The sequence below is a fragment of the Tachyglossus aculeatus genome, chromosome 9 (genome assembly GCF_015852505.1).
Source record: "Tachyglossus aculeatus isolate mTacAcu1 chromosome 9, mTacAcu1.pri, whole genome shotgun sequence".
NCBI lineage: Eukaryota > Metazoa > Chordata > Mammalia > Monotremata > Tachyglossidae > Tachyglossus > Tachyglossus aculeatus.
The window spans coordinates 61,229,109-61,257,099 of NC_052074.1; the positions used below are offsets into that span (position 1 = coordinate 61,229,109).

Here is a 27,991-nt window from a genome sequence, read left to right on the forward strand (position 1 = left end):
CCCTCCCCCTTAGACTGGGAGCCCATGAGACACAGGGGCAATACTTCATCGGCTTATATTATATCTACTCCTGTGCTTAGTACAGTGCTTGGAGCATTGAAAGTGCTTAACAAATACCACTGTCATTATTGATGATGATGATAGTCAAATGGTACATATGGAAAACATTCACATGCTAATAGAAAGGACAAACACTAACCTTCTGTGTAGGAGTCATTACTGCACTCCACTGTGCACCGTGATGTCAGTTGCAGTGTATAATATATACCTCTTTCTCAAGTATCCTGGTCCCTCCTAAATCACCCCCAACCTCCAATTCAGATCTGCACCCCCAAATTCTTCCTCCTCCCATCCTCCACAATGCACTTAGGTCCAATCAAACACACGGAAAAGCTCCCTAGAGCTGTCCCACCGGTGTAAAAGGCAACAGCAGATGGTCTCAAGGCACTTAGGAAGGCCAGTTTCTTATTTCTTGCTCCTTTGCTAAATGCTCAGTTTCAAGGGTTTGCCTCCATTGTCTGCCAAATGACTTACCCGCTGCAGTGTACTGAAGCTCCTCTGGAGGTCGAGGACCCAACAGCCTCAGGTGTAGCACATTAGTGACATGAACTATAAGTGATCAATTAACTTGCTCTGATTTAGGTCTCCCTCTCAAAGGACGCAGAGTACTGCAATTCTCCTTAAACACAGAAGTTTTTTTTTCTTTTTTCATTTGATCCAGGCAGAATTTTCTTCTGGTTTCTTGTGGTTTAGTTTGTTGTGAGCTCCCAACACAGAGACAGGATGGAAGTAGATTTGGGTTGCACAAAGTTGAATAATGGTTGAGAAGTTGAGAAAGCAGCGTGGCTCAGTGGAAAGAGCACAGGCTTTGGAGTCAGAGGTCACGGGTTTGAATCCCAGCTCCACCACACGTCTGCTGTGTGACATTGGGCAACTTCTCTGAGCCTCAGTTACCTCATCTGTAAAATGGGGATTAAGACTGAGAGTCCCCCGTGGGACAACCTGATCACCTTGTATCCCCCCAGAGCTTAGAACAGTGCTTTGCACATAGTAAGCGCTTAACAAATGCCATCATTATTATTATTATAATGGGACATTGAAATGGAATACTCCGTGGAGAACAGTGTGAAGGAATTGATTGTTGTGCTGGTGGTTTGGGCAGTGACATGCACACTCTCTCGTCCCTGTCAGCCACGCTCCATGAGGCATGGAGTGCAATGAAGAGGAAAAGGATGTATGATACTATGAAATGCACGAGGGTTTTGTTGTTTTCTTTTTTTTTTTTCACATGCAGGACCCACTGACAGCACTACATTACAGTGCTGATTCCGTGCTGTGTTACCTCAACGTAATAGACATTTGACTTGATAGCCACTGTGATCTCTGCTGCGCATGTTAGTCGGCAATTTTCCCGGATTCCCACTAAGCTTCTGGAACACTTCACCCAAGATGGCCCAGCCAGGACTTGAGCCGCCTCTCCAGGTTTCCAAAGCTGAACTCTTTCCACTGAACTAACAGTGGAGAAGCAATGTGGCCTCATGGATAGAGCATGGGCCTGGAAGTTAGATGGTCCTGGGTTCTAAACCTTTCTCCACCATTTGTCGGCTGGGTGACCTTAAGCAAGTCACTTAGCGTCTCTGGGCCTCAGTTACCTCATCTGGAAAATGGGGATTAAGACTGGGAGCCTCATGAGGGACAGGGAATGTGTCCAACCTGACAACCTTGTGTTCACTTCAGTGCTTAAGTACCATAAAAAGTACATATAGAGAAATAAGAAGAGACAACAGGTAGATGAGGAGAAGAAGAGACAGAACACATTCACAGTGGATTAGTGGGGTTGCAAAGAAAATAATACGCAGTCCCTGGCCCACGTGGGGCTCACAGTCTTAATCTCCATTTTACAGATGAGGTAACTGAGGCACAGAGAAGTTAAGTGACTTGCCCAAAGTCCCACAGCAAACAAGTTGCAGAGCAGGATTAGAACCCATGACCTTCTGCTCCCAGGCCCATGCTCCATCCGCTGTGCAATGCTGCTTTTTACTTGGATCTTTGATTTGATATAGTAGGGAGTATGCCCCAATGTAAAAGGGAAAATGAACCTCCATTTCTTTGTTTATCTGCTCTAGGTAAAACAGAATCTCAAATCATTCACTCAGACTGAAGCTAGCTGGTCGTGTACTGGAATCCGCACCCAGAGCTTGGCTATCCACTGATGCTCCTCAGATCCCACTTCCTGATGAGGGATGAACATTTCTGACCATCACCCTTTTCATCCCATGACTCTTAGATCTTCAAATGGCAGGCAAGTCCAAGATACTAATATTACTGGGGGGAAATTTATACTGTTATTTCTGTTACTTCTGCGATAAATTCTTTTGAGAAGGCATGCTTTTTTTCCCATGAATTCTTACCCATTATAACATGCAGAGTTGCCGTCACTACATGAGTGATGCCTTGAAGAGAACGTGCCAGTACATTGGTGGAACCTAAAAAACATACAAAAATTTGCAATGACGTTAAAACAGACCAGGGTAGTCTGAAGAAAGGGACATTGGTGAAGAGTAAATACAAGAATGGTGTGATGAAATTAACTCTGAAGGTCAATTTCAACCCCAGATAAAATTCCCTACAAGATGTCTAGGAACTTCTGACCCATCTGTCCAATAGATTTAGATGTTATTGGTTGATATATTCTAATAACTGACTCCTCCATATGTCTAAGCCCTCATTTCCCTATTTGCTCTCCCCTCTGCTTCATGGGTGCACTTGGAATCTTTATCCCTTAAGCACTTCCCATTCACCCTACTCCAGTCCCATGAGGTTTGTTCTTGGACTCTGTCATTTCCCCTGTCTGTAATTGCAATATCTGTTAAGTTCCTATAATGTATCGAGCACTATACTAAGCACTGGGATAGAGACAAGCTATTCATGTCCCACCTGGGACTCACAGTTTAAAAAGAGGAAGAATAGTTATTGAATCCCCATTATTTTGAGAGGGAACTGAGGCACAGAGAAGTTAAGTGACTTGCCCGAGGTCATTTAGTGGGTCTGGGTTTGGAACCCAGGTGCTCTGCTTCCTAACCTGTGCTCTTTCCACCAGGCCACACTGTTTCTGTAATTTATTTAGTCTCCTGCTCTACTCTGTAAGCTCTCTGTGGCTAAGGATCATATCTACCATGTTGTATTGTACTCTCCCAAGCACTAAATGCAGTGCTCCACACAGAGTAAGTGCTCAGTAAGTACCACTGACTGACTGCTGGAGAGCAGAATTGAGACAGATACACTTGTCTAGCCACGGAAAGACCAGAGTTTACACTAGAGTAAGTGCTTAATACAGTGCTGTGCACACAGCAAGTGCTAAATAAATACAATTAAATGAAGAGAGAGAACAGTTTGGTGGAGAGGAAGGACTTGATCCAGGATATACTGTGCAGGAAAAAGTGGCAGAAATTTTAGAATGAATCCCTCTTAGAATGAATATTACTGAACCTGTTACATAATTGAACCGAAGACTGACACTCAACCTTATAGATATCCTGAACTCTCCTCTATAGACAGATCAATGTCTAATTCTTTGGAATTTTTCCCATGGTGTCTTTTTGTTTAAGAAGTGATGTCTGTTCATAAATAGCAACTCAACATGAATGCAGAAATACCAAAGGGGTATTAAATACATCCTCACAAAAGAAGCTCTAAATGTCCTACTTCAAAATGAACATTTCACTGGAATAAAAATGTAATTTTCTGCAGGTATCAACCTCCTCCCATCACCCAAATGTGCCGAAACACGAGGGTAAGGATAAAAGTATTTGTGCCTATAAACTATGACTGATGAAGGAACCAAGCAGAAATTGTGCAAAAAAAAAAAAAAATGTCCTTGGAAGTGCAAGCACTTCTGCAGAACAATTAACTTAATTAACCAGACAACATGAATATTCATAAGGCTGTTAATGTCTCCCACATCCAAACAGATAAATGTGATGTAATGACTTCCTAGTCAAGCATAGCTAAAATTCTCATAAAAACGGCACCTACACTTTGGTTCTTTGCCTGAAATACCATAGAAATTAACAGTCCCTCGGCAATATTTTGTTCTCTTCAAATTAATTGGAAGTAGGAATTTAAGAGAACTATTTAGGACTAGAGGGTTCATGGCTATCAGCGTGTGGCTTGCACCTTGTTCGACAGCAACTGGATTGGGTTTTTCTTTATTTATTTTTATGCCCTTTTAGTTTTTCCTCCTCTTCACCAGAATCGTTCCGCACAGTTTCTTAGCACCAGTTCCCATGGCAACAAACACCACTGCTAATCGCCAGGATACCAAATGTGGGCTTTTCCCACATCTGATCCATTTGATTCTGACCATAATACAGTGGTTTAGTCTGCTTGCTCAGTGGAGTAATTTATTAAACACACTCCCTCTGGGTGTCTCTTTCCAGGAGGAGAATAGTTTCAAAGACAGGCTGCTTCCTCTTGGGCTGAAGCTTGGAACCCCTCTCCTTCTGCTTGCTTATCTATTCTGTCCATCAAAGCCCCAGTCAGGACTCTACTCCTTGGAACAGATTTGATCGTGTCCTATTTCTATCAGATAATAATAATGATGGCATTTATTAAGTGCTTACTATGTGCAAAGCACTGTTCTAAGCGCTGGGGAGGTTACAAGTTGATCACGTTGTCCCACAAGGGACTCACAGTCTTCAGCCCCATTTTACAGCTGAGGTAACTGAGGCACAGAGAAGTTAAGTGACTTACCCAAAGTCACACAGCTGACAATTGGCGGAGCTGGGATTTGAACCCATGGCCTCTGACTCCAAAGCCCGTGCTCTTTTCCACTGACCCACATTGCTTCTCAGATATGACCTGTAGGCCATAACCCCCTACAGATTCATCAGCTATCTTTCGAAAGCCTTCGTCCATCCAACGGATAAACGCATTCAAGTTAACAAGCAACCGTGGATACGTGGTATTAAAACCAAATGTGTTCCCAAAGCCCAAGATTGCCATAAAACTCCAGTGCAATACCTTGTTTTGATATTTGACAGAGCAAGAAGACTATATCCTCACTCTTTGTTTGATTCAGCTACCCACTTTGCAATAAATGCATTCCTTTGGGGCCACCCATCTTTCCTGCTTCTGATGTGTAACTGTTAACACAGAATCTCTGGAGTGCAAGTCCTAATGAAGGGAAACAGTGACCCAAACACGTCCAATTTGCATGAAGGAAAGTGTTGGAGGGGTTCCATCTCATAATACCACCATCACATTCATAGCAACTCAAAAGACAAATGAAGGGCAAACTACTGGCATAAACTGGATTTGTTTCTTTGTAGCAGATATCAGCTGTTATTCACTACGGGTTGCTATAATTATTTGGGGAGTGAGCGGGGAGACCCAAAACATTCCAAGGTCTCCAAACGTTTTCCTACCATTTCAGTCCATTCGAAATAATTCCCTCAGCAAAGGTTTAGGTGATCTTTCCTCAGGCGGGATTTTAAAGGAATTCGAGCAGCTACGTGAAAAGGATGGCATTCTGATGGTCAGTCTCATTGGAATGTTAACAGAAATGTTTCCCTTATTGTCTTCATTTGGTTTCTTTTAGACAAATGTTTCCTGTGACATCATTATAGGATGAGACTCGTGAATTACTAAATTTCATCCTCTCTTTCTAGCAACCTGAAAGGGAACTGGTTCTCCTAAATGGGAGAATGTGACACAGAAGATTAGGCAGGTGTACCTATAAGACAGGAGGACAGCATTATCTATTTTCTCACCTGCCGGTATTATACCGAGAGGAAGTGTTGTTTTGACAGGTGTAAGGATGTAATCCGTGTCCTTCCGAGCATCCATTTGGGCTCTAAGAAGTAGCCCATTGACCACTTCACTAGCAGACCCATCGCCACCGACACAGAGAATCCTAAACCAAGGAATAAAAGTTCAAGTAAGATCAAGGGGAACTTCCAAAGACAGCAATGTTTCATAAAATTCAGGTACTAAAATAATATATTTATCTCATAGGTACACTTTAAGAAAATGCTCACATGAGCACTCTGGGAGAAATTCACTTCACAATTACAAACTAACTCCATAGTATAATAAACAGATTAATGGGCATGAAAAATTCGAACGTGTTTCATGTCGACCTGCAAAAGGATTGCTTTTTCTTCTGTCAATGGCCAGAAGCATATAATTCTCATTTTGTTGATGTTAATATACTGTCATTTAGAATACATTCAACTAACACAAACCAAAGCCATAAAATCCTGTTAATTCTCCATAAATCACTTGCAACTCAGAAGGCAGTAAAAATCGTGTATAAATAAGAAGCTTTAATTTAAGATACTGCTAATTATCATTAGTATGTGAATGCTGTAATTGCAAGCATGCCATGGTTCCTTATCCTTGGCATTACTTTTTATGACACTTTTTATTGGTGTTACAACCTTCTGAAACAAGTTGGTATCACTAACTAAATGTTTTAAAGACTTCACCAGGGAAATAACTGAGGGGGAAAAAACCCTATACATTTACATAACTGCATAAATTGTACTTTAAATTGAAACTAAAATGTACAAATCAGAATGGTTAGTCACCAGCTTAATGTGGTAACAGAAAGGTGACTGTGTAGACACACTGGCAAAACTAGTTTACTGCACCTGTTGAATCCAAAGGGGTTCATCCCTCACCTGACCAAAGAAAGTGATGTGTATCTGGGAGTAGACAGCTTGATCGGAGCTGTGAGCCCACCTTTTAGACTGTGAGCCCACTGTTGGGTAGGGACTGTCTCTACATGTTGCCAAATTGTACTTCCCAAGCGCTTAGTACAGTGCTCTGCACACAGTAAGCGCTCAATAAATGCGATTGATGATGATGATGATCGGACATTCACGATTGGGTCAGCTTAGCCTGCTCACCTGTTATAACACTACCCTCTCTTACACCCAACAACAATGCTTTTCCACATCTAACCAATGGTTATTCCCCATAGTAATTGATAACAATCATGGTTCTTGTTAAGTGCTAAATATAAGCTCATCCTCTAGACTGAAAGCTCGTTGTGAGCAGGGAATGTGTTGGTTTTTTGTTGTATTGTACTCTCCCAAGTGCTTAGTACAGTGCTCTGCATACACTCAGCACTCAATAAATATGATTGAACGAATTGAATGAATATGCCAAGGATGGTTCTAAGTGCTGGGCTAGACACAGGTAAACAAGTTAATGAGAAGCAGCATGGCCTAGTGTATATCAATCAATTGTATTTATTGAGTGCTTACTGTGTGCAGAGCACTGTACTAAGCGCTTGGGAAGTACAAGTTGGCAACATATAGAGACAGTCCCTACCCAGCAGTGGGCTCACAGTCTAAAAAGGGGGAGACAGAGAACAAAACCAAACATACTAACAAAATAAAATAAATAGAATAGATATGTACAAGTAAAATAGAGTAATAAATATGTACAAACATATATACATATATACAGGACATATATATATATGTATATATATATTCTATCCTATATATATATATATATATACATAGATATATATATATATATATAGGATAGAATCTGATCCTGTGATTCAGAAGGATCTGGATTCTAATCCAGGCTCTGCCACTTATCTGCTGTGTGATCATGGGCAAGTCACTTTAGTTCTCTGTGTCTGCATTCCCTCATCTGTAAAATGGGGATTAGTACAGGGAGCTCCATGTGGGACAGGGACTGCGTCCAACCTGATTAGCTTGTATCTACTCCAGCACATATTAAGTGCTTAAAAAATACCATTAAAGAGAAAGGTTAATCAGTTTAAATATGGTCCCTGTCCCTCACGGGCCTCACAGGCTAAGGAAGAGAGAGTAGGATTTAATCCCCATTTTACAGATGAGGCTGCTGAGGCACGCAGAAGTCAAGTGACTTGCCTGAGGTCCCACAGCAGACATGAGGTAGAGTTGAAATTAACACCCCTCTCCTCCAACTCCCAGGCCCGTGCACTTCTTTATCTATGCATGTCTCATTGGTAGCAGAATCTGGCAATATCATCACATTCTCTGAAGCTGATTCGCAACTTTGGTTTTTAAGGAAAACTAGCCTGTCTTTTTAAGGTTTAGAATCAATCCAGAGTCCTGAACTGACTATGGAATGGCTCATAACGACCTATAGTATTTCTTATAATCATCCTCTAGGTAACCCATATTGTCTCAGGTTTGTAGTGTTGATTGTGACTGGTTAATGTGGAAGTTTTCTAATGGGGAAGAACTACATTTGGCAAGTTTCCAGATCCTTGGTGGTGTCCTTAAGCATGGTAGTGGAGAATAGATTGAGCTGTTTTGGACACACTGCTTAGAAGTTACACTCTATAGGGGAAGACAGACATTAAAATAAAGTATATATAGGGCTAATGGCAGAGGGTTAAGGCTATATATTCAAATATATATATATAGGGGGGTGAGTGTGTGTGTGCTGTGGGGTTGAGGGTGGGGTGAATATTAAGTGCTTACGGGATGTTGATTATGATGGAATACACACAGATCTATTGTTGTAAACAGTATGGGTATGTTTAAGTCTGCTTCCAAGTTGTTTCACTGACTTTGAATCAAAGAGCAAACAGATGTACCAGACATAAGCTGTATAACTACACTGGGAAAGAAAAATTTACTTGGCCTCAGTACAAGCCTTGTACCCTCAGAAAATATTTTAACATGAAATAGGCAAAGGTGATTTTTAAGAGCTCTTATTCATTCATTCATTCAATTGTATTTATTGAGCGCTAACTGTGTGCAGAACACTGTACTAAGCACTTGGGAAGTACAAGTTGGCAACATATAGAGATGGTCCCTACCCAACCGCAGTCTAGAAGGGGACGACAAACAAAACAAAACATGTGGACAGGTGTCAAGTCGTCAGAATGAATAGAATTAAAGCTAAATGCACATCATTAACAAAATAAATAGAATAGTAACTATGTACAAGTAAAATAAATAGAGTAATAAATCTGTAGAAATATATATATACAGGTGGTCTGGGGAGGGGAAGGAGGTAGGGCGGGGGGGATGGGGAGGAGGAGAGGAAAAAGGGGGTTCAGTCTGGGTAGGCATCTTGGAGGAGGTGAGCTCTCAGTAGGGCTATGCCCCCCCCACCATGTCCCCCACCCTCTCACTCATCCTCCTGCCTTGCTTTTCAGCCTAAAAGAAAAACCCCCAGAGATTGTCCAAGAGGGAGTCTGGAAGAGGAGAAGCCAGTGAGGCAGAGTTCCTACAGTCAGAGGGCATCAGGTATGTGACTCATCAATTAATCAACCGATCGATCCATAGGATTCATTGAGCCCTTGCTGTGTGTAGAGCACTGTGCTGAGCACTCCTCCCGTGGAGGTGCAGCTCTCCCAGGACTGGAAGGTATGTGTACAACTGCTCAAATTGTATGACACAAAAGAAATGTTCATCGTTTTTCTTTACAAATCAGGCACAGATGTAAGACCACACAACTAACAAAACTACTAAAGACCAGAGAGAGTCCACTAAGAGTGAACTTCATTTATACAGGGAAAATGTCTACCAGATCTGTTATACTGAACTCTCCCAAGCCCTTTGTACAGTGCTCTGCACACAGTAAGCACTCAAGCACCACTGATTGATTGATAATATAATAATAATTATGGCATTTATTAAGCATTTACTATGTTCCAGGCACTGTCCTAAGATCTGGGGTAGCTACACGATAATCGGGTTGGATACGGTCCCTGCCCCAAATGGGGCTCACAGCCTTAATCCCCATTTTACAGATGAAGTAACAAGCACAGAGAAGTGAAGTGACTTGCTTAAGGTCACACAGCAGACAACGGAGTCTGGATTAGAACCCATGACTTTCTGACTTCTAGGCCCGTGCTGTAATTACTATTCCAAACTGCTTAGAAACAAATTGATGAAGTCAACAAATTGCAAGTTTGCAGCAGCATCTGTACTATGCTCTCCCAAGAACTTAGCATAGGGCTTGGCACATAGTAAGCACCCAATAAATAGCATCGATTGATTGCTTGATGACCTCCCAAGCCATTGCTTACGCTGAAATGTTTGCTTGGTGCTGAGTTATGCAGTGCTGTGTAACATCCCATTAACTAAGGTAGATAATATTTAGGAAAAGCTAATTCTAATCTTCCAGAGACCTGAGAGATGATAACCCATAATACAAAACTCTTTCAAAAGCAGTCCCTTGCAAAAAAAGTGCTTTAACATTTTTTCCACAGTAGACAAACTCCTACTTGCTGTGGCCATAGAGAGAAAGCTTTTGACTTAAAGAAAAAAAAAAAAAACCAAAAACAAAACTGAGACTAATGTCCTGTTTTCTTTCCTTAAGAAGCAGTAAGGTGCCTTTCCTAAAACATTAGCATTAATGTATTTGTTTTCTTCTACATTCTAGGAACCAAATGCCCCTTCAGAAGCCCAAATGGAAAGTAGTGTAGTTCCACTCCAAATCTGAGGTGTTTCCAGTGTGTGAGCATACTGAAACATGGAGGAATGGGGACTTACAAGTTTATGGATTGGGCAAGTAGGCTAGAGCAACAATAATACTACTAGTAATGATAATAATAAAAATAATTATAACAGTTGCCAGGGGTTCTCAGAAAAAGGGGAGACCACCTAAAATATGCAAGACAATTTGATGGGGGAACATTCCAGCCAGCCAAAAGAGGAGCCCAAAAATGCCTTTCTTTCTTCCTTCCTTATTCTTCCTTTCTCTCTCTTTCTCTTTCTTTCTTTCTCTTTTCCTCATTCTTTCTCTTTCTTCTTTCTTTCTATCTCTCTTTCTCTTTCTTTCTTTCTCTCCCTCCCTCCTTTCCATCCCGTAGAGATGAAAAAAATCTTCTCTGGAGCTGGAGACTTGTAGGCAGGGAACTCATCGACCAATTCTGTTATATTGCACCCTCCTAAGTGCTTAGTACAGTGCTCTGCACACAGTAATAGCTCAATATGATCGATTAAAAGTGTGTCCTTTTAACAAATTTTATATTATCACACATATGTGGGTGTGCCATCATCTCATTCATTACTGCTTCTGCATATGTCCTTACATTCAATTCAATCATATCTATTGATCATTTACTGTGTGCAAAACACTCTACTAAGCTCTTGGGACAGTACCATGCAACAATAAATGCACAGATTCCCTGCCCACAGTGAGCTTACTGATGTTAATTTTTATGGTATTTACTAAGCACACGGTATGTGCCAAGCAGTGGGTAAAGTGTTGGGGTAGATTCCAGATCAGAGGTTAGCCTCTATTTCACACAGGGCTTACGATCTGTGTCTACCGACTCTGGTGCATTGTATTTTCCCAAATGTTTACTTCAGTGCACCACACATAGTAGGTGCTCAATTAATACGATTGGCTGATTGATCTGACAGGGGAGAAATGAAATATTTTGTTCCTACTTAACAGATGAAGAAACAGGCACAAAGAGGTCGAGAAACCTGTTCAAAGTGACGGAGGGCAGGAAACAGATCCCAGATCACTTCACCCCCGTCCCAACCCATGCTCTTTCCACTAGGCTACATTTCTTCCACACTCCCACACCTCCCATTTCTAGCTTCGGAGAATGAGTTTCACTAAATGCATCTGGACTGTAAGCTCCCTGTGGGCAGGGAATGTGTCTGTTATATTGTACTCTCCCAAGTGCTCAGTACGGTGTCTGTTCACAGTAAGTGCTCAATAAATATTATTAAATAGATGAATAAATAATATGGAATAAGTACCTAGTTGGGGCTCAGGAAATAGCAACTGATGGTGATGATGACAAAGCTATGTGCTGAGATAAGGAAAAAATATCAGCTCACATAAAGAAGAATAAAACCATAATGCTTCTGGTTAACTACAGCTATGAAGGATGACTAAGGAAAATGGAAATATCTGGATGTGATTAGAGGCCCTAACTGGAAAGGAATTTTTAACATGCCAGCTGGCTCATAAAGCATTGCAGCACTGTGGTGATTCCTAAAAAAATTGCGGAAATTGGCAAATCGTCCCTGCTTCCTCCCTGGCTCATTTTGGCCAACCTGACCTTATTATGGGCAAGCCTAGAGCTTCCCAACACTGGATTCCACATCTTCCAGAAGCAGCGTGGGTTAGTGGATAGAGCACAGGCCTGTGAGTCAGAAGTACTTGGGTTCTAATTCTGGCCCTGCCACTTGTTTTCTGTGTGACCTTGGACAAGTCGCTTCACTTCTCTGTGTTTCAGTTACCTCCTCTGTAAAATGGGGGTTAAGACTGTGAGCCCCATGTGGGATAAGAACTATGTGCTTGTATCCACTCCAGAGCTTAGTACAATGCCCGGCACATAGTTAGGACTTAACAATCTCCTTTGGGAGCTATAAATAGTTAGTGTTGCTCTGGAAATTGTCTAAGATATATCTAACTGCTGTTTGGAAGCAGAAATATGCCAAATCTTTGAAATTACCAAAAATGAGGCTGAGTTAGAAGGTTCAAGATGCAATTAGCTTAATCAAATTCATTCATTCATTCAATCGTATTTATTGAGAGCTTACTGTGTGCAGAGCACTGTACTAAGCGCTTGGGAAGTACAAGTTGGCAACATATAGAGATGGTCCCTACCCAACAGCAGGCTCACAGTCTAGAAGGGGGAGACAGACAACAAAACAAAACATATTAACAAAATAAAATAAATAGAATAAATATGTACAAATAAAATAGAGTAATAAATACGTATAAACATATATACATATATACAGGTAAATTGAGCTGGGTTAACCTGGACCACCCTAGCCCATATCATAATTATTGTTATTATCATCCACACGTCAGCCATTCGGGCTGGCCAATGGCAGAGCGGTGGAATGAGCAGGGCTACCAGCATTTCAGAATATCAGCTCCTGATCATTTTTGTACAGATCTTCTTCCTTGCCTCCACAAACTCAATCATGGGGTTCTCCCAAGAAACAGTACCAAATCAGAGTATACCATTCTAATAACTTATTTGCCTTCCATTAGATTCCAAATGAAGCTGAGAAACAGGGAAAATTAGTTTTCCCCTAAAGAAGAATTCTGTTCACCTATTGTGACTGTGGAAGAAGAGAAATGAAGTTAACCTGGAATATGTTTAGCTTATGACTGGCTTTAAGAAACAGAGAATCATTGAGGAGCAGTATGGCCTAGTGAAAAGGGTTTGGGCCTAGGTGTCAGAGGACCTGGGTTCTAATCCCAGCTCTGTCACTAACCTTCTGTGTGACCTTGGTCAAGTTACTTAACTTCTTGCCTCAGTTTCCTCATCTGTAAAATGGGGATAAAGTTCCTGCTCTCTCTCCTATTGAGACTGTGGACTTGGACCAACCAGATTACCTTGTATTTAGCCCAGGGTTTGGTATGGTGTTTAGCATGTTGTAAATGCTGAATAAATACCACAATTATTATTATTAATACTACTACTAATAATAATAGTCTAGTCCCAGATAAACTGCATTCCTAATGAAGCCACCCAGCTTCAGGCTTGGGTAAATACTAGAATGCTTCTTCCCTCTTTTACAAGACAAAGATAGCTATCCACCGAGAGAAAATCATTCGCAGGTAAATAAACTTGCCAATGACTCTGATTCTTTTAACTTGATTTCTGCTAGAAATCAATTTTATGTATCCTAAGCATACTTGGGAATCTCCTTTGGGTGCTATAAATAGTGTTGCTCTGGAAATTGTATAGGATATAGCTAACTGCTGTTTGGAAACAGAAGTATGCCAAATCTTTGAAATTACCAGGAATGAGGCTGGGTCAGAAAATTCAAGATCAATTGAGTTTGGCTAACCTGGACCACCCTAGCCCAAAGTATGTTTGATTATTCAAGTTTTGTCTTTTGTTACACTATGGGTAGTGTGAGGGAGTGTGTCATTAATTATTCAAACAGGCTTTGGTTCAGATAATAGACATTCAGATAATTGGCTTGCCAATGTGTCTGTGCCCATATAATCTGATTCTGAATAGCCCAGGAGAGGAGGTGGAAAAAAAATCTGAAATGAATACATAAAATGGGGAAAGGCCAATGAAGAGATTTAAAGAAGCAATAACATTCATAAAGGTGAACCAAGAAAATGCCTTGTGTTGGCAGCAGTTTTAATAGATGGCTAAGGAGAGAAGGGAAGCTGAAGGGAGATGGGAGAATGCACAGAAAAAAGGGTAGATATGGAAGGAGGAAGGAAGAGGTAGAAGTGGGGGGAAGGAAGCTATAATCCCTTATGCCTTTTATCATTAGACGTAGAAAATGAGGCCTAGAAATGGTCTAGGAAAAGCAGGAGAGAGGTTTATGAAGATGATAATGATGTCTTATCTTAAAAAAAACAACACTAACATCTAATGAATGTTGTCAACGCATAAAAAAAAACCTCATCCCATTTTTTTTAAATGTACTTCTGTTAAGCCTTGCCATCCATGTACAAAATAATGAGCCTGATTCAAATTTCAATTTCATACCTCACAAAATCTTCAAAATTTTAGACCTTAAGAGCCTATTATACCTGAAAATTCACAAAATACGCTTTCACAAAGGAAAACACCATCATATAGCATACTTAGAATTATACAGTACCTACCCATCAAATTCTTGGAGATCACATTCCTTAAGCAGTGATAGAGCATGTCCAGCATATTCTGTTACTATTAAAAAAAAAAAAGAAAACATACTAAAAGTTTGTAAATAACAGTCTCACACCTTTTAGCTTTGTTTGGCTTAATTCTATGATGAACATATGGTTTGGTTCATAAAACAAAATTAATTATTGAATGTTTATAGCTAATCAAGGGAAAGAAGGACTGTTAGTTGCTGAATGTTTTATAACTTTAAGACTACACGTCTTTTCAAGACACCGAAAACATTTGTGGTGTCAAATGCACAGTGTTTTTCTAATTTACCTTGGAGTGGGTTTAGTGTTCCTTAAATATAAAACCAATCAGTAACAGGATTTAGAACACATACGAGAGCCAAAGCTAAAGAATGTCAGTCATACTGTATTTTAAAAAATATACCAGTTGAAGGATTACTGCGTCCTATACTGTGCTACAGAATATGTACGTCGATGCTACAACTGACAGGCTAAACCTCTAAGAGGTTGGCTGAGGGAAAACAAATAAAATAAATCCAAGTGACGACAGACATTAACACAAGGAAGAGGGCGGTGCCAATGTACCCTAGAATCTGTAGCCTCTGGAGGAAACAAATCTGTCATTCTGCATTGCTGTCTCTGTGGCTTTTGGTGCCCTGTGTAACAATGTGAATGCCAGTGAAGACAGGATAAACTGGCATATTGCAGATGGCACGGAGCAGCATAACCACATTTAGCATTTTCTAGGGCAGCTTTGCCAGAAGAGACAGCCCAGCTGTACCACCCATCAAAGATTCCTAGTGACTGACATGACACTTGCAGATGGATTTTTTTGTATAAGAATGTGCATCATTATCTGCAAGATTACATTCATCTTTCATGCCTGTCTGTTCCCGGTGTTACTCCAGCTCAACCTTCTTCCCCCACAAACGTTTTTAGATGCTACTGAAGAAAGTATCAGCCTTGATGTCCTAAAGGACCAGTCGAAACCAAATGGAATTGTGATTCAATTCTATCACAGCCTTCTAAGATATTACAGACACTAATGAAACAGTTCTACATTAGAGGAATGTCTAATATTTCTCTGTTCCTCTATAGAACCAAAAGACAGATAAATGAAAACAAAAGGTACAATATTCTTTATTATATATCCACAGTGTGAAATCATCAGTGTGAAATTTCCCAAGTCTTCTATGTTTCCATACTTACACATGTAATGCCGTGTCAAACCAAAGGACTGAATGTGCCGCTTCGTTACTTTTGCAGGTTCATCCTCAGCATTTGGAAGAATAATAACAATTGTGGTATTTGTTAAGCATTTACTGTGTGCCAAGCACTGTACTAAGCACTGGGGTGATGCAAGCAAATTGGGTTGGACACAGTCCCTTTTCTGCATGGGGCTCACAGTCTCAATCCCCACTTTACAGTGGAGGTAACAGGCCCAGAGAAGTGAAGTGACTTGGCAAAGATCACACAGCAGACAAGTGGTGGAGCCGGAATTAGAACCCAGGGCCTTCTCTCCCAGGCCTGTGCTCTATCCACCTCGCCATACAGTGAGAACATGCCAAAGGATTTCAAAGTCCTGAACTAACTCCTGAATAGTACTGTCAACCATACCCTTCCAATATTTCCATCTGGCTTCAGACCCACATCAGGCTACAGCAGACAGGACCTTTGCTACACATTGTGAGCTCTTTGTGGGCAGGAATGTGTCTTTTTGTTGTTATATTGTACTCTCCCAAGTGCTTAGTACATTGCTTTCTACAAAGTGCTCAATAAATGTGATTGAATTAATGAATGAATCAGAACAATTTCAAAATTTCTACCTAGGGTCAAATGTCCTCACTGAATTCATTCATTCATATTTATTAAGTGCTTACTGTGTGAACAGCACTGTACTAAGTGCCTGTAAAGTGCAATTCAGCAACAAATAAAGACAATCCCTGCCCACAACAGGCTCACTGAATTCTCTCTCTTTGCCTGGGAAACCTATTTTTCCAATAGGACGACAGACCAGGAAGCAGAAAATCAAACAGAGTACAAATCAGATTATTGTGGCAGCACCATAGCATCAAGATTCAGACCCATCTTCTTTGTGACTATGAGACCTGGATTTATCCTCTAATAATAATAATGACATTTATTAAGTGCTTACTATGTGCAAAGCACTGTTCTAAGCACTAGGGAGGTTACAAGGTGATCAGGTTGTCCCATGGTGGGCGGGGGGGGGGGGGGGGGGGGGCTCATAGTCTTAATCCCCATTTTACAGATGAGGTAACAGGCACAGAGAAGTGAAGTGACTTGCCCAAAATCACACAGCTGACAAGTGGCAGAGCCAGGATTTGAACTCATGACCTCTGACTCCAAAGCCTGTGCTCTTTCCACTGAGCCACGCTGCTTCTCTAGACTGTAAGCTCCCTGTGGGCAAGGAATATATCTGTTTATAGTTACATTGTACTCTCCCAAGTGCTTAGTACAGTACTCTGCACACAGTAAGTGCTCAAGAACTCAAGAAATATGATCGAATGAATGAACAATGCACCCATTCCACCTATGGGTAATATTTAACATCAAGTGGCAAAATAGGGTCACATACGATGGAAATAGCATCAGTCTGGGAGGCAAAGAAGCCAGGTTTTAATCCTGGCTCTGCCACTTGCCTGCTGTGTGTGTTCTTGGACAAGTCTCTTCACTGGGCCTCAGTTCCCTCATCTACAAAATGGTGATTCAATACCTGTTCTCTCCCCTACTTAGACTGTGAACCCCATGTTAGACCCAATTATCTTGTATTTTCCCCAGAGCTTAGTACAGTGCTCGGCACATAGTAAGCGCTTCACAAAAACCACAGTTATTATTATGAATCTTATCCCAATCAAATGGGAAATGGTCCTTTAGAAAAATGCAATCATGGTTGAATACTTTGGTGTTAAGAAAACTGACTGACAAATGGTTCACTCTGCAGTACTTTGCAGTAGCTGAAGATTTCGTTTAGATTTTTGAGTGGTACCAGAATCCAGGTTTTCTAACATTATGAAACACCTGTGTAAGGGCAAGGAATAAAGTGTAGAAATCTGAGAGCATGGGCTTGGGAGTCAGAGGTCATGGGTTCAATCCTGGCTCCGCCAATTGTCAGCTGTGTGACTTTGGGCAAGTCACTTAACTTCTCTGTGCCTCAGTTACCTCATCTGTAAAATGGGGATGAAGACAGAGCACCCCACATGGGACGATCTGATCACCTTGTATCCTCCTCAGTGCTTAGGACAGTGCTTTGCACATAGTAAGCGCTTAAATGCCATTATTATTATTATTATTATTATTATTATTATTATTATCTGTTCTTTTTGCACCAAACCCTCAAATCACATTGCAGTTCTGAATTGACTTGGCTAACAAATGTGCTACTTTAGCTAATCCAAAATCATTCTGGCAAGGATTTTGCCAATTTATAGCATTACTGAAGTCCCTTTATTTTACTTTTTGTCTTGAAGATACAATAGTCAATATATAATCCCGTGGCATTTCTTCAGCATCCGCACACTGAGTAAGCATAAATAATGGGTACAGATAGCTTAGCCTCAATCCTGGTCCTTTAAGACCAAGAACCTACTTTGAAAGAATCAATTTGAATGCCAGTGGTTTGCCTAGCACCACAGACTTCCTTGTCCTTGTCGGCTGTGTTTCTCCAGGTGCAAAGATTAACAATCCAATCTAAAACTATAAGAATAACCCTCAACCTCTGTGACCTTATTATAAATAATTAGTTAGGATTACAGTTTCAGAGGTGAATTGGTCAATTTGCACATGACACTAGCTAATCACATCACACTCCCTCATCAATACACTAGCAGAAGATTAAAATGGCTTTAAAACATTAACATCAATATCTTGTAGGATTAAGGCTGTAATGTGTGGAGTGTCAGTTATATGAAGGGGTCACAAATGAGCATGATCAAAATAGACTAGGGTAAGCTTTTCTTTACCCTACGTAAGTGGCGTGCTAGTGGAAATAGCACGTGCCTGGAAGTCAAAGGACCTGGGTTCTAATTCCACTCCTTATCTGTTGTGTGACCTCGGACAAATCACTCAACCTCTCTGTACTTCAATTTCCTCATCTGTAAAATGAGGATTAAATTTTATACCCCCTAAGTCTGAGAGACCAACGTGGGACAGTATCTGTGTCTCTTGTGATTAACTTGTAACTTCTCTTGCATTATGTGCAGTTCTTGACACATAGTAAGTGCTTAACAAGTACCATTATTTTCAAAATTATTGTTGTTGTTGTTGCTATTCTTTTCGTATGTGTGACAATATACTTAGAGCTTTCTTCTTCTGATCAGTCAGAACTTCGAAGCTACCTTCTTTTAGCACATTTGTGAGAGTAAAGCCAAATATCAATATTCCAAAGAACTTCTACTTAAACTACAGGGATCTGAACTTTTATATTTTCAGTGATGCAGTGGGGCTGGTGTGTCTCTTCCAGCTCTGTAAGAAATGGCGAAGATTACAGACACCTAAAGAAAAAAAGGAAACTGTACTTGGCCCCATGATTTGCCAAACTTTGTTGAAATAGATGACCCCTGATATTGCATAAGCATTGATTCATATCTGGAAATGTAGGTAACTGGAATGACCTGATAATCTAAAATGAAATGTCAAAAAGTGAACAATTTTTCTCCCCTCACCATGCATGAAATGCAAAGATGAGAAATATGAAGGAAACTAAAGAAAAGAAAGTACAGGTGGAAGACGATTCAGAGGGACAATGAGGAAAATTGCATTTTAGAAAAATGATTTATAACGAATATGATAAAGGTACTAAGGTATTAACATCAATTTATGATATCTTTGGGTTGAAGCATATCATAATTCATACATGAAAATTGTATATATTTGCTTATATGTGTATGCCTAAATAATAATAGTGATAATGGTAGTTGTTAAGCACTTTGTGCCAAGTACAGTGTAAGCACTGGGGTAGATACAAGATAATCAGGTCTCACATGGGTCTCAGTCTAAGGAGAAGGAAGGACTGGTACTGAATTCCCACTTTGCAATAAGGGAATTAAGGCACAGGGAAGTTAAGTAACTTGCCCAAGATCACACAGCAGGAAAGTGGCAAGTAGAAAAAGATAGAGACTGGCTGAGGCTGAGGCCAGGGCCAGAGTCGTGTCCCAGGGCTTTATTGTAGAGCGAATTTTCCCTCCGGGCTGCAGCGGGAATCCCAGCTCTGCCACCAGTCTGCTGTGTGATCTTCACTTCATTTCTCTGGGTCTCAGTTATTTCAGCTATACATGGGAATTGAGACTGTGAATGGGACAGAGACTGTGTCCAACCTGCTTAATTTGTATCTACCCCAGGGCTTAGTACAGTGCCTGGCACATACTAAGGACTTAACAAATATCATTAAAAGAAAAAAAATGTAGAGCAGGATTAGAACCCAGGTCCTCTGACTCCCAAGGCTGGGCTCTTTCCGCAAAGCTATGCAGCTCCTTAATCAACCATTTATGTAACCAATACTTGGTTTAGTGAGTCAATGAAAAGGAAAGGTACAAAGTTTTCCCTCACCCCATGTACAACTCAGGCTGAATTTCTCAGGAGCACTTCCACTCAACTCCCTTGCCCTCCCCTTACCTCACGTCGCTTCTCTCCTTTGACAGCCCAGCCCACGCACTTCGCTCCTCTAGTGCTAACCTCACTGCGCCTCCATCTCATCTATCTTGCCGCAGACCTCTAGCCCACATCCTGCCTCTGGCCTGGAACACCCTCCCTCCTCAAATCTGACAGACGATTACTCTACCTCACTTCAGAGCCTTACATCTCCTCCAGGAGGCCTTCCCAGACTAAGCCCCACTTTTCCCCATCTCCTTCTGTGTGACTTGTTCCCTTTTCTCTTCCCCATTCCCAGCCCTACAGCACTTGAGTACAGAGCTGTAATTGTATTTATTTGCACTGACGTTTATCTCCCTGCCTCTAGACACTAAGCTCATTGTGGGTAGGGAATGTGACTAGACCGTGAGCCCGTCTCTAGACTGTAAGCCCATTGTTGGGTAGGGACCGTCTCTATATGTTGCCAACTTGTACTTCCCAAGCACTTAGTACAGTGCTCTGCACACAGTAAGTGCTCAATAAACACGATTGAATGAATGAATGAATTATTGTATTGTACTCTTCCAAGTGCTTAGTACAGTGCTCTGCACACAGTAAGCGCTCAATAAATACGATTGAATGAATGAACAAATTGTACTTGGCCAAAATTTTTTAAAGGCTCTCCCCTCATTTTAAGCTAAGGAAACGTTTTAAAGACCTGTGGTATTAATTTCGATTCGAATTGATTTTTTTTTTTTTTCCGGGAGGTCTAGTTTTTCTGGCAATTCGATAATCTTTGCACAAAAAACAAGTCCTGTAAAAGAACATTTTTCTAGGAGTTAAGTGTTCATTTTGACCTAGCCAGCAGGGGTCAGAGTCCGAGCAAGAACAACTCGATAAGAGGAAGAATGGAAATGGTATTTTCATCTAAAATGTATTTTCATCTATTCACCTGTTTCCCATAGCCCCCAAAGCAATTGCACACTCGAAATGGACTCAAGTGACTGAGAATTCCTACTTCATTTTAAAGATAATGCCATCGCTTAAGCGACCTTGTGAAATATTGAATTGCACTGCATTATTAGTCGCATCACCGTAAAAATAAAAATAATAGTTTCAAGAAAAACATCATGTGTTGGCTTTAATGGGTCAAGACTTAAGTGAGCCCTGACCTTGACCAATCACAGAATATAATGAGGATTAGGAGGTTGCTTACGTGTTGGCTTAAAAAAGACTCAGTCGTCATCTAAAAATAACTCACCCAAGACATCAGTTTTTATCTCAGCGAGGTGGAGCAGAGGTGCAACCTGTTCATAATAGACCTGGGTAGCTTCTTTTTTATGGCTCTGTGGGTTAATGAGTACTTTCAGGGATTTGGGCCTGTTTGGAAAACCTAAAAAATAAAAGAAAAAGAATAACTTTGAATTTAAAATATTTATCTCAATTTTTTAAATTGCATTTCAATTAATAATAAAATATATTGAACTATGTCCCATTCATCAGATGAAGTGGAAAATATATCCTAAGGGGGTTTCCTGAACAGACTAATATTAATTTCAGCAGTTTAAATTTTCCTACTGAAAGAACTAGGCTAACTGAAGACCCGCTATCAACATAAAACACCTAAAACCCTCTACATCCGGTGCCTAAAAATAAATGTGACTAAAAGCAGGCATTTGAAAGCTTAGATTAACAGATTTTAATCCATTCAAGAATCATAAATCAAATGTTCTTTCGGCTTTAATGTCAAGCAAAAAGCAGTGGGCTGTAGCAAATATAGAGGTCCATTTCCTCTCTTTAAATAAATATGCTCATTATCTGAATCTGACACCTCAGTGACCTTAGGGCTACTAAAGCCTTGATCTGCTAATGAGTCCAGGGTTTAAGTACAGCAAGTGAGAAGGAGTCAGTGTAACAGCACCCTGTAGCACTCTGGGCCTGGTAACTATGAGAAAGGTTTTAGGTCGGAGTTCAAACCCGATTCGGAGACTCGGGAAGAAAGAAATATTCTATTGGGAATTGAAATAGGAAGACGCCTCTCGGCAGGGATTTGATGATAGTTCTTACCTCACAGTTGGTGCTGAGATTTGATACTACAATTTTCTGCGTTTGCAAGATGCGTATCACTTAGGACACAGTTGGAGCAGGTGCAGGGCAAATTTGGGGTTGTTAGAAAGGGTCAGGAGACAATGGAAAATTAAGTAAAAAAGAAATGTACTCGGTTTAACATTCCACTGTTCGAGATTCATCTTATCCTGAAAATTTGTCTTTGAAAGCAGAATGGACTATTTGAACCAGTTTTACTGAAGTACTGTTAAAGAGTCTGAGACTAAAATGTCTATTGCAAATGTCAAACCAAAGAGTGCTTTTGTACAGCCTTAAGGAAAGATAACTCATATAACTTATCTTTATGCTTCAGTGAGGAAGCCACAAATGGAGACAAAAAGGCTAATAAGAAGTCTTCCAGATAATTAAATTTGTTAAAGTGAGACTTTTTTTCTGATAGTCAAAAGGACTACAATTTCAAAACATTAAATGTATTCATTTCAGTTAAGATTTTTTTTTTACTTTCATTAGGTAGGAGGAATGATTCTGATACAACCATTTTGATTTGTATAATGAATTTTTTCCTAGAACAGAAAATCCATGAAAGGTCAACAACAGAATCTGGCTGGGGTCTCATTTTACAGTTAATTACAAAAACGTGGGCAAGGTATGCATTCTTTTCAGTAGTATGAAATAATAATCAGGATCACTGTATTTACAAAGCATTTCCAATCAGTAGTATTTGCTGAGCACTTACTCTGATCAGAGCACTGTACTTACTAAGCAACTGAGAGAGTATAATACAGTTAGCAGGCATGGTCCTGCTGGGTTTGACACAAGATAATTAGACACCTTCTAAGCCAACATTTTCCAGGGCCTAAATTTACTCTCCCATTAGCAGTTCCTATTTTACATCACTAGCGGAATGTTGAGGCCATTTCTGGGATCCCAACCAGTTCCAAATAATAACAGTTGTGGTATTTGTTAAGCGCTACATGCCAGGCAATGTACTAAGCTCTGAGGTAGACATAAGATAACCGGGTTGGACACAGTCCCTGTCCCAACATGGGGCTCACAGTGTCAATCCCCAGTCTACAGGAGGAGGAAGCTGAGGCCCAGAGTAGTGACTTACCCAAGGTCACTCAACAGACAAGTGGTGGAATTGGAACCCAGGTCCTCCTACTCCCAGGCCCCGGGCTCTTTCCACTGGACCACGCTGCTTCACATCCATTCTAATTGCTTGATTCCTGTTCAAACAAAAGTAGATTCTCGCAGAGTATTTGTCTCTGCATAAATTCATGAGCGAGATGGCTCACTCGTATTAAAGTGTGGTGGGGGTGGGAGGGGAGGGTCTGTGGAGTCCCAGTGTCTCCCACCTCCTCTCCTCTGTTAGTAGGAGATGAGACATTGAGACTACTGGTGGTCCACCAATAGCAATATGACCTCACCCCTGGCCTAGAGACACGCACACACACAAACACACCACACCACACCCCCACTAAACTCGCTAAGGGCAGGGGATATGTCTGTTCATTGTTATACTGTAATCTCCCAAGAGCTTAATACAGTGCTCTGTGCACAGTAAGTGCTCAATAAATATGATTCACACGCACACACACACACACACACACACACACACACACACACACACACACACACACACACACACAAAACAAGGCAGGGTAAGTCATAAGGCAGCAACACCTCTTAGCTGCTGCTGGGGCAGACCAGAAGGGCGGAGGCATCAGGATGCCATGTCTCTCTGCCCTGGCTCTGTTAAGACGCTCCTTCCCTGCCCCTTCCTCCAGTTCCCCAGCAGAACTGAGGTCGAGCTGAAGGCATCTTGATGAAGTATCAGAGTCAGCCCAAATCTGAAAATTAACTCATGAGGAGAACGAGGCACAGAGAAGTTAGTTGGTTTGCCCAATTTCACCCAGCAGGTAACGGGCACAGTTGGGATTAGAACCCAGATCTGTGCTCTTTCCACTAGGCCATGCTGCTTATCTAAATGAATTTCCATCGCCATCCTCTGCCCTTGTATATTGCTTTTATTCTTCTAAAAATACTTTTTCAGTCAATGGTATTTACTGAGCACTTACACTGTGCAGAGCACTAAACAAAGTACTAGACAAAACACAGTAACGTTGGTATATAATCCTCACCCTCAAGGAATTTACAATCTAGCTTCCACATTCATCATCTCATCAGGCCTTTTAAAGTAAGGAGAGATTGCATTACTCACTGTGTACAGATGAGGAATGGGCAGCAATCAGTGGTATTTATTGAGTGCTTACTCTGTGCAAGGCACACAGAGTATCAAGAGGTTGAATGATGTATTCTTCTAGACTGTAAGCTCACTGTGGGCAGGAAATGTGTCTACCAACTCTGTTGTTCTAAGTGCTTAGTACTACAGTGCTCTGCACACAGTAAGTGCTCAATAAATGGCATTGATTGATTTTCATGCCTTTCATTCAATCACATTTATTGAGAACGTACTGTGTGCAAAGCACTATACTAAGCACTTGGGAGTATGGGAAGCAGCGTGGCTTAGTGGAAAGGGCACGGGCTTTCTCTCCCTTTTAGACTGTGAGCCCACTGTTGGGTAGGGACTGTCTCTATATGTTGCCAACTTGTACTTCCCAAGCGCTTAGTACAGTGCTCTGCACATAGTAAGCGCTCAATAAATATGATTGATTGATTGGAATCGGAGGTCATCGGTTCAAATCCCGGCTCTGCCAATTGTCAGCTGTGTGACCTTGGGCAAGTCACTTCACTTCTCTGTGCCTCAGTTACCTCATCTGGAAAATGGGGATTAAGACTGTGAGTCCCCCGTGGGACAACCTGATCACCTTGTAACCTCCCCAGCGCTTAGAACAGTGTTTTGCACATAGTAAGCGCTTAATAAATGCTATCATTATTATTATTATTATAATGAGGCACCTCACACCTATCCCATATCCCAGCATCCCCTATTCCTCACCTCCCCTCTTCCACAGCTCCATTCTACTGTGGTCCGTGGAACCCTCATTTCTTTGTCGGTAAATTTCCTTTCATCCTTGATCTGTGTCTGGCTCGCTTCACTCCCCCTCACCATCCCCAAGACCTAGCTCTCTCTCGCTGTTGAATGGCCTCATCTTCTCACACTCTCTTGTCTCCTCAGACTCTCTTGTCTCCTCACCATCTCCAGAGAGGAAGGAGGAGGAGTTGGCCTGTTTCTCGTCCTCCCATTTTCACTTAATAATAATAATGATGGCATTTATTAAGCACTAACGATGTGCAAAGCACTGTTCTAAGCACTGGGGAGGTTACAAGGTGATCAGGTTGTCCCACGGGGGGCTCACAGTCTTAATCCCCATTTTCCAGATGAGGCAACTGAAGCACAGAGAAGTGACTTGCTCAAAGTCACACAGCTAACAATTGGTGGAGCTGGGATCTGAACCCATGACCTCTGACTCCAAAGCCCGTGCTCTTTCCACTGAGCCACACTGCTTCACTTGATCCCCCTCCCTTCTTCTCCTTTGAATCCCATATCATACATCTTCCACACCCATGCTCACAATCCCACTGACTTCCATTTCCTTCAATGTCTTGAGTCTGCTGACTTCCTTTTTCAGTCCCACATCAATGTGAACACATGCTAGGTGGAATCAACTGGAAACATGGCACCATATCCAACCTCACCGATGCTGCCTTACCCAAATCTGACTTACTACTCCCCTCTTCTCCCACTCCCTTCTTTGCTCCCCTCAGTACTTGGATCTACACCCTTTCTTCACCCCATCCTCAATCCCGTAACACTTATATACCTACCTATAATTTATATATTTATATTGTCAAGCCCCCCCCCCCCACCCCAGATTGTAAGCTCCTTGTGGGCAGAGAACTTGTTTACCACCTCTGCTATGTTGCACTCTCCCAGGTGTTTAGTACAGTGCTCTAAACAAAAGAAGCACCCCCTTCTCCCAGGAACATTATCCATCCTTGGCTTCGCTCACACTGTCCTCTCCTGGTTCTTCTCATCTCTCTCATCTTCTCATTTGGAGAAGCAGCGTGGCTCAGTGGAAAGAGCACGGGCTTTGGAGTCAGAGTTCATGGGTTCGAATCCTGGCTCTGCCACATGTCTGCTGTGTGACCTTGGGCAAGTCACTTCACTTCTCTGAGCCTCAGTTACTCCAACTGTAAAATGGAGATTAAGACCGTGAGCCCCACGTGGGACAACTTGATCACCTTGTATCCCCCCCAGCGCTTAGAACAGTGCTTTGCACATAGTAAGCGCTTAACAAATGCCATTATTATTATTATTATTATTATCTTTCTGGCCCCTCATTCTCAGTCTCTTTCACAGGCTCCTCCTCTGGGAATCCCTCGAGGCTCAGTTCTGGGTTCCCTTCTATTCTCCATCTACACCCCATTCCCTGGAGAATTCATTTGCTCATATGACTTCAACTACCATCTCCAGCCCTCAGCTTCACCTGGATGTCCTGCCCACACCTCAAACGAAACATGTTCAAAACGCACCACCATCTTCCCTGTTTCAAAATCCCATAACCTTGACATTATCCTCGACTCGTCTCTCTCATTCCACCCACATGTTCGAGTCATCAACAAATCCTGTCAGTTCTATCTTCACAACATGGCTAAAATCCATGCTTTCCTCTCCATGCAAACTGCTATCGCATTGATCCAAGCACTTCCCACCTTGATTACTGCATCAGCCTCCTTATTGCCTTTCTACCTCCTGCACTTCCCCACTCTAGTCCATACTGCACTCAGTGTTTTTCTAAAAACAAATAAAAAATCAGTCCGTATTCCCCCACATCTCAGGCACCTCCAGTGGTTGCCCATCTACCTCTGCATTAAGCAGAAACTACTTTGGCTTTAAAGCAATTGCTTTGCTCCCTCCTATCCTCTTGGACAGGGAATGCATCTGTCATAGTGTTATATTGCTCTCCCCCAAGTGCTTAGTATTGATTTCCCACTTCAACTAAGTTCATTCAGTTCACTCCAACACACCAGCCTCGATGTCATCTAACTCACTTCCAATCCCTCACCCACATCTTACCTTTTTCCTGGAACTCCCTCCCCCTTCAAATCCAAAATACCATCAGTGTCTCCACCTTCAAAGTCTTATTAAAATCCCATCTCCTCCAAGAGGCCTTTGCAGACAAAGTCCTCAATCTTCTTATCCCTTTTCCTTCTGCATCATCCTAGCTCTTGGATTTGTAACTTTTATTCATCCCACCTTCAGCCCCACAGAATTTATGTACATATCCATAATTTCTTTTCATGTCTCTCTCCCTCTTTAGGCTGTAAACTCGTGGGCTTGGAACGAGTCTACCAGCTCTGTTCTATTATACTCTTCCAAGCACATAGTACAGTGCTCTGCCCACAGTAAGTGCTCAATAAATGATTGATCTCACCTTACGTATCTGCTCTCTTCGCCTCCTATTCCTCAAGCTATTCTATTTGTTCCACCCAAACTAGCATAACTGTACCTCTCCCTCAATACTTTCTCCATTGACCCATCACTCACACTCTCCCTGTGCTTAGTAATAATAATAATGGTACTTGTTAAGCACTTACTAGTTGCCTATAATAGTAATTATGACCAGATTGGTCTGAATTGGCCTGATGTCATTTGGGGAAAGATGGGGTTGGGGGGTGATGGGGAAAAGGAGAGGGGAAATGCAGCATGGCTTAGTAGATAGAGCACAGGCCTGAGGGTCAGTAGGTCATGGGTTCTAATCCTGATGCTCCACCACTTGTCTGC

General features: G+C 41.5%; 1 protein-coding gene across 1 annotated transcript in view; it reads right to left on the minus strand.

The window, feature by feature from the left end:
* The window catches only part of CERKL (ceramide kinase like), an 83,737-nt gene that overhangs the window by 9,210 nt on the left and 46,536 nt on the right, over window positions 1-27,991 (minus strand). The window contains exons 3-6 of the mRNA XM_038750997.1: window positions 21,437-21,568; window positions 14,581-14,644; window positions 5,772-5,914; window positions 2,412-2,486 (exon numbers count right to left, since the gene is read on the minus strand). Coding sequence (XP_038606925.1) covers window positions 2,412-2,486; window positions 5,772-5,914; window positions 14,581-14,644; window positions 21,437-21,568 — 414 coding nt within the window. The remainder of the gene's footprint in view (window positions 1-2,411; window positions 2,487-5,771; window positions 5,915-14,580; window positions 14,645-21,436; window positions 21,569-27,991) is intronic.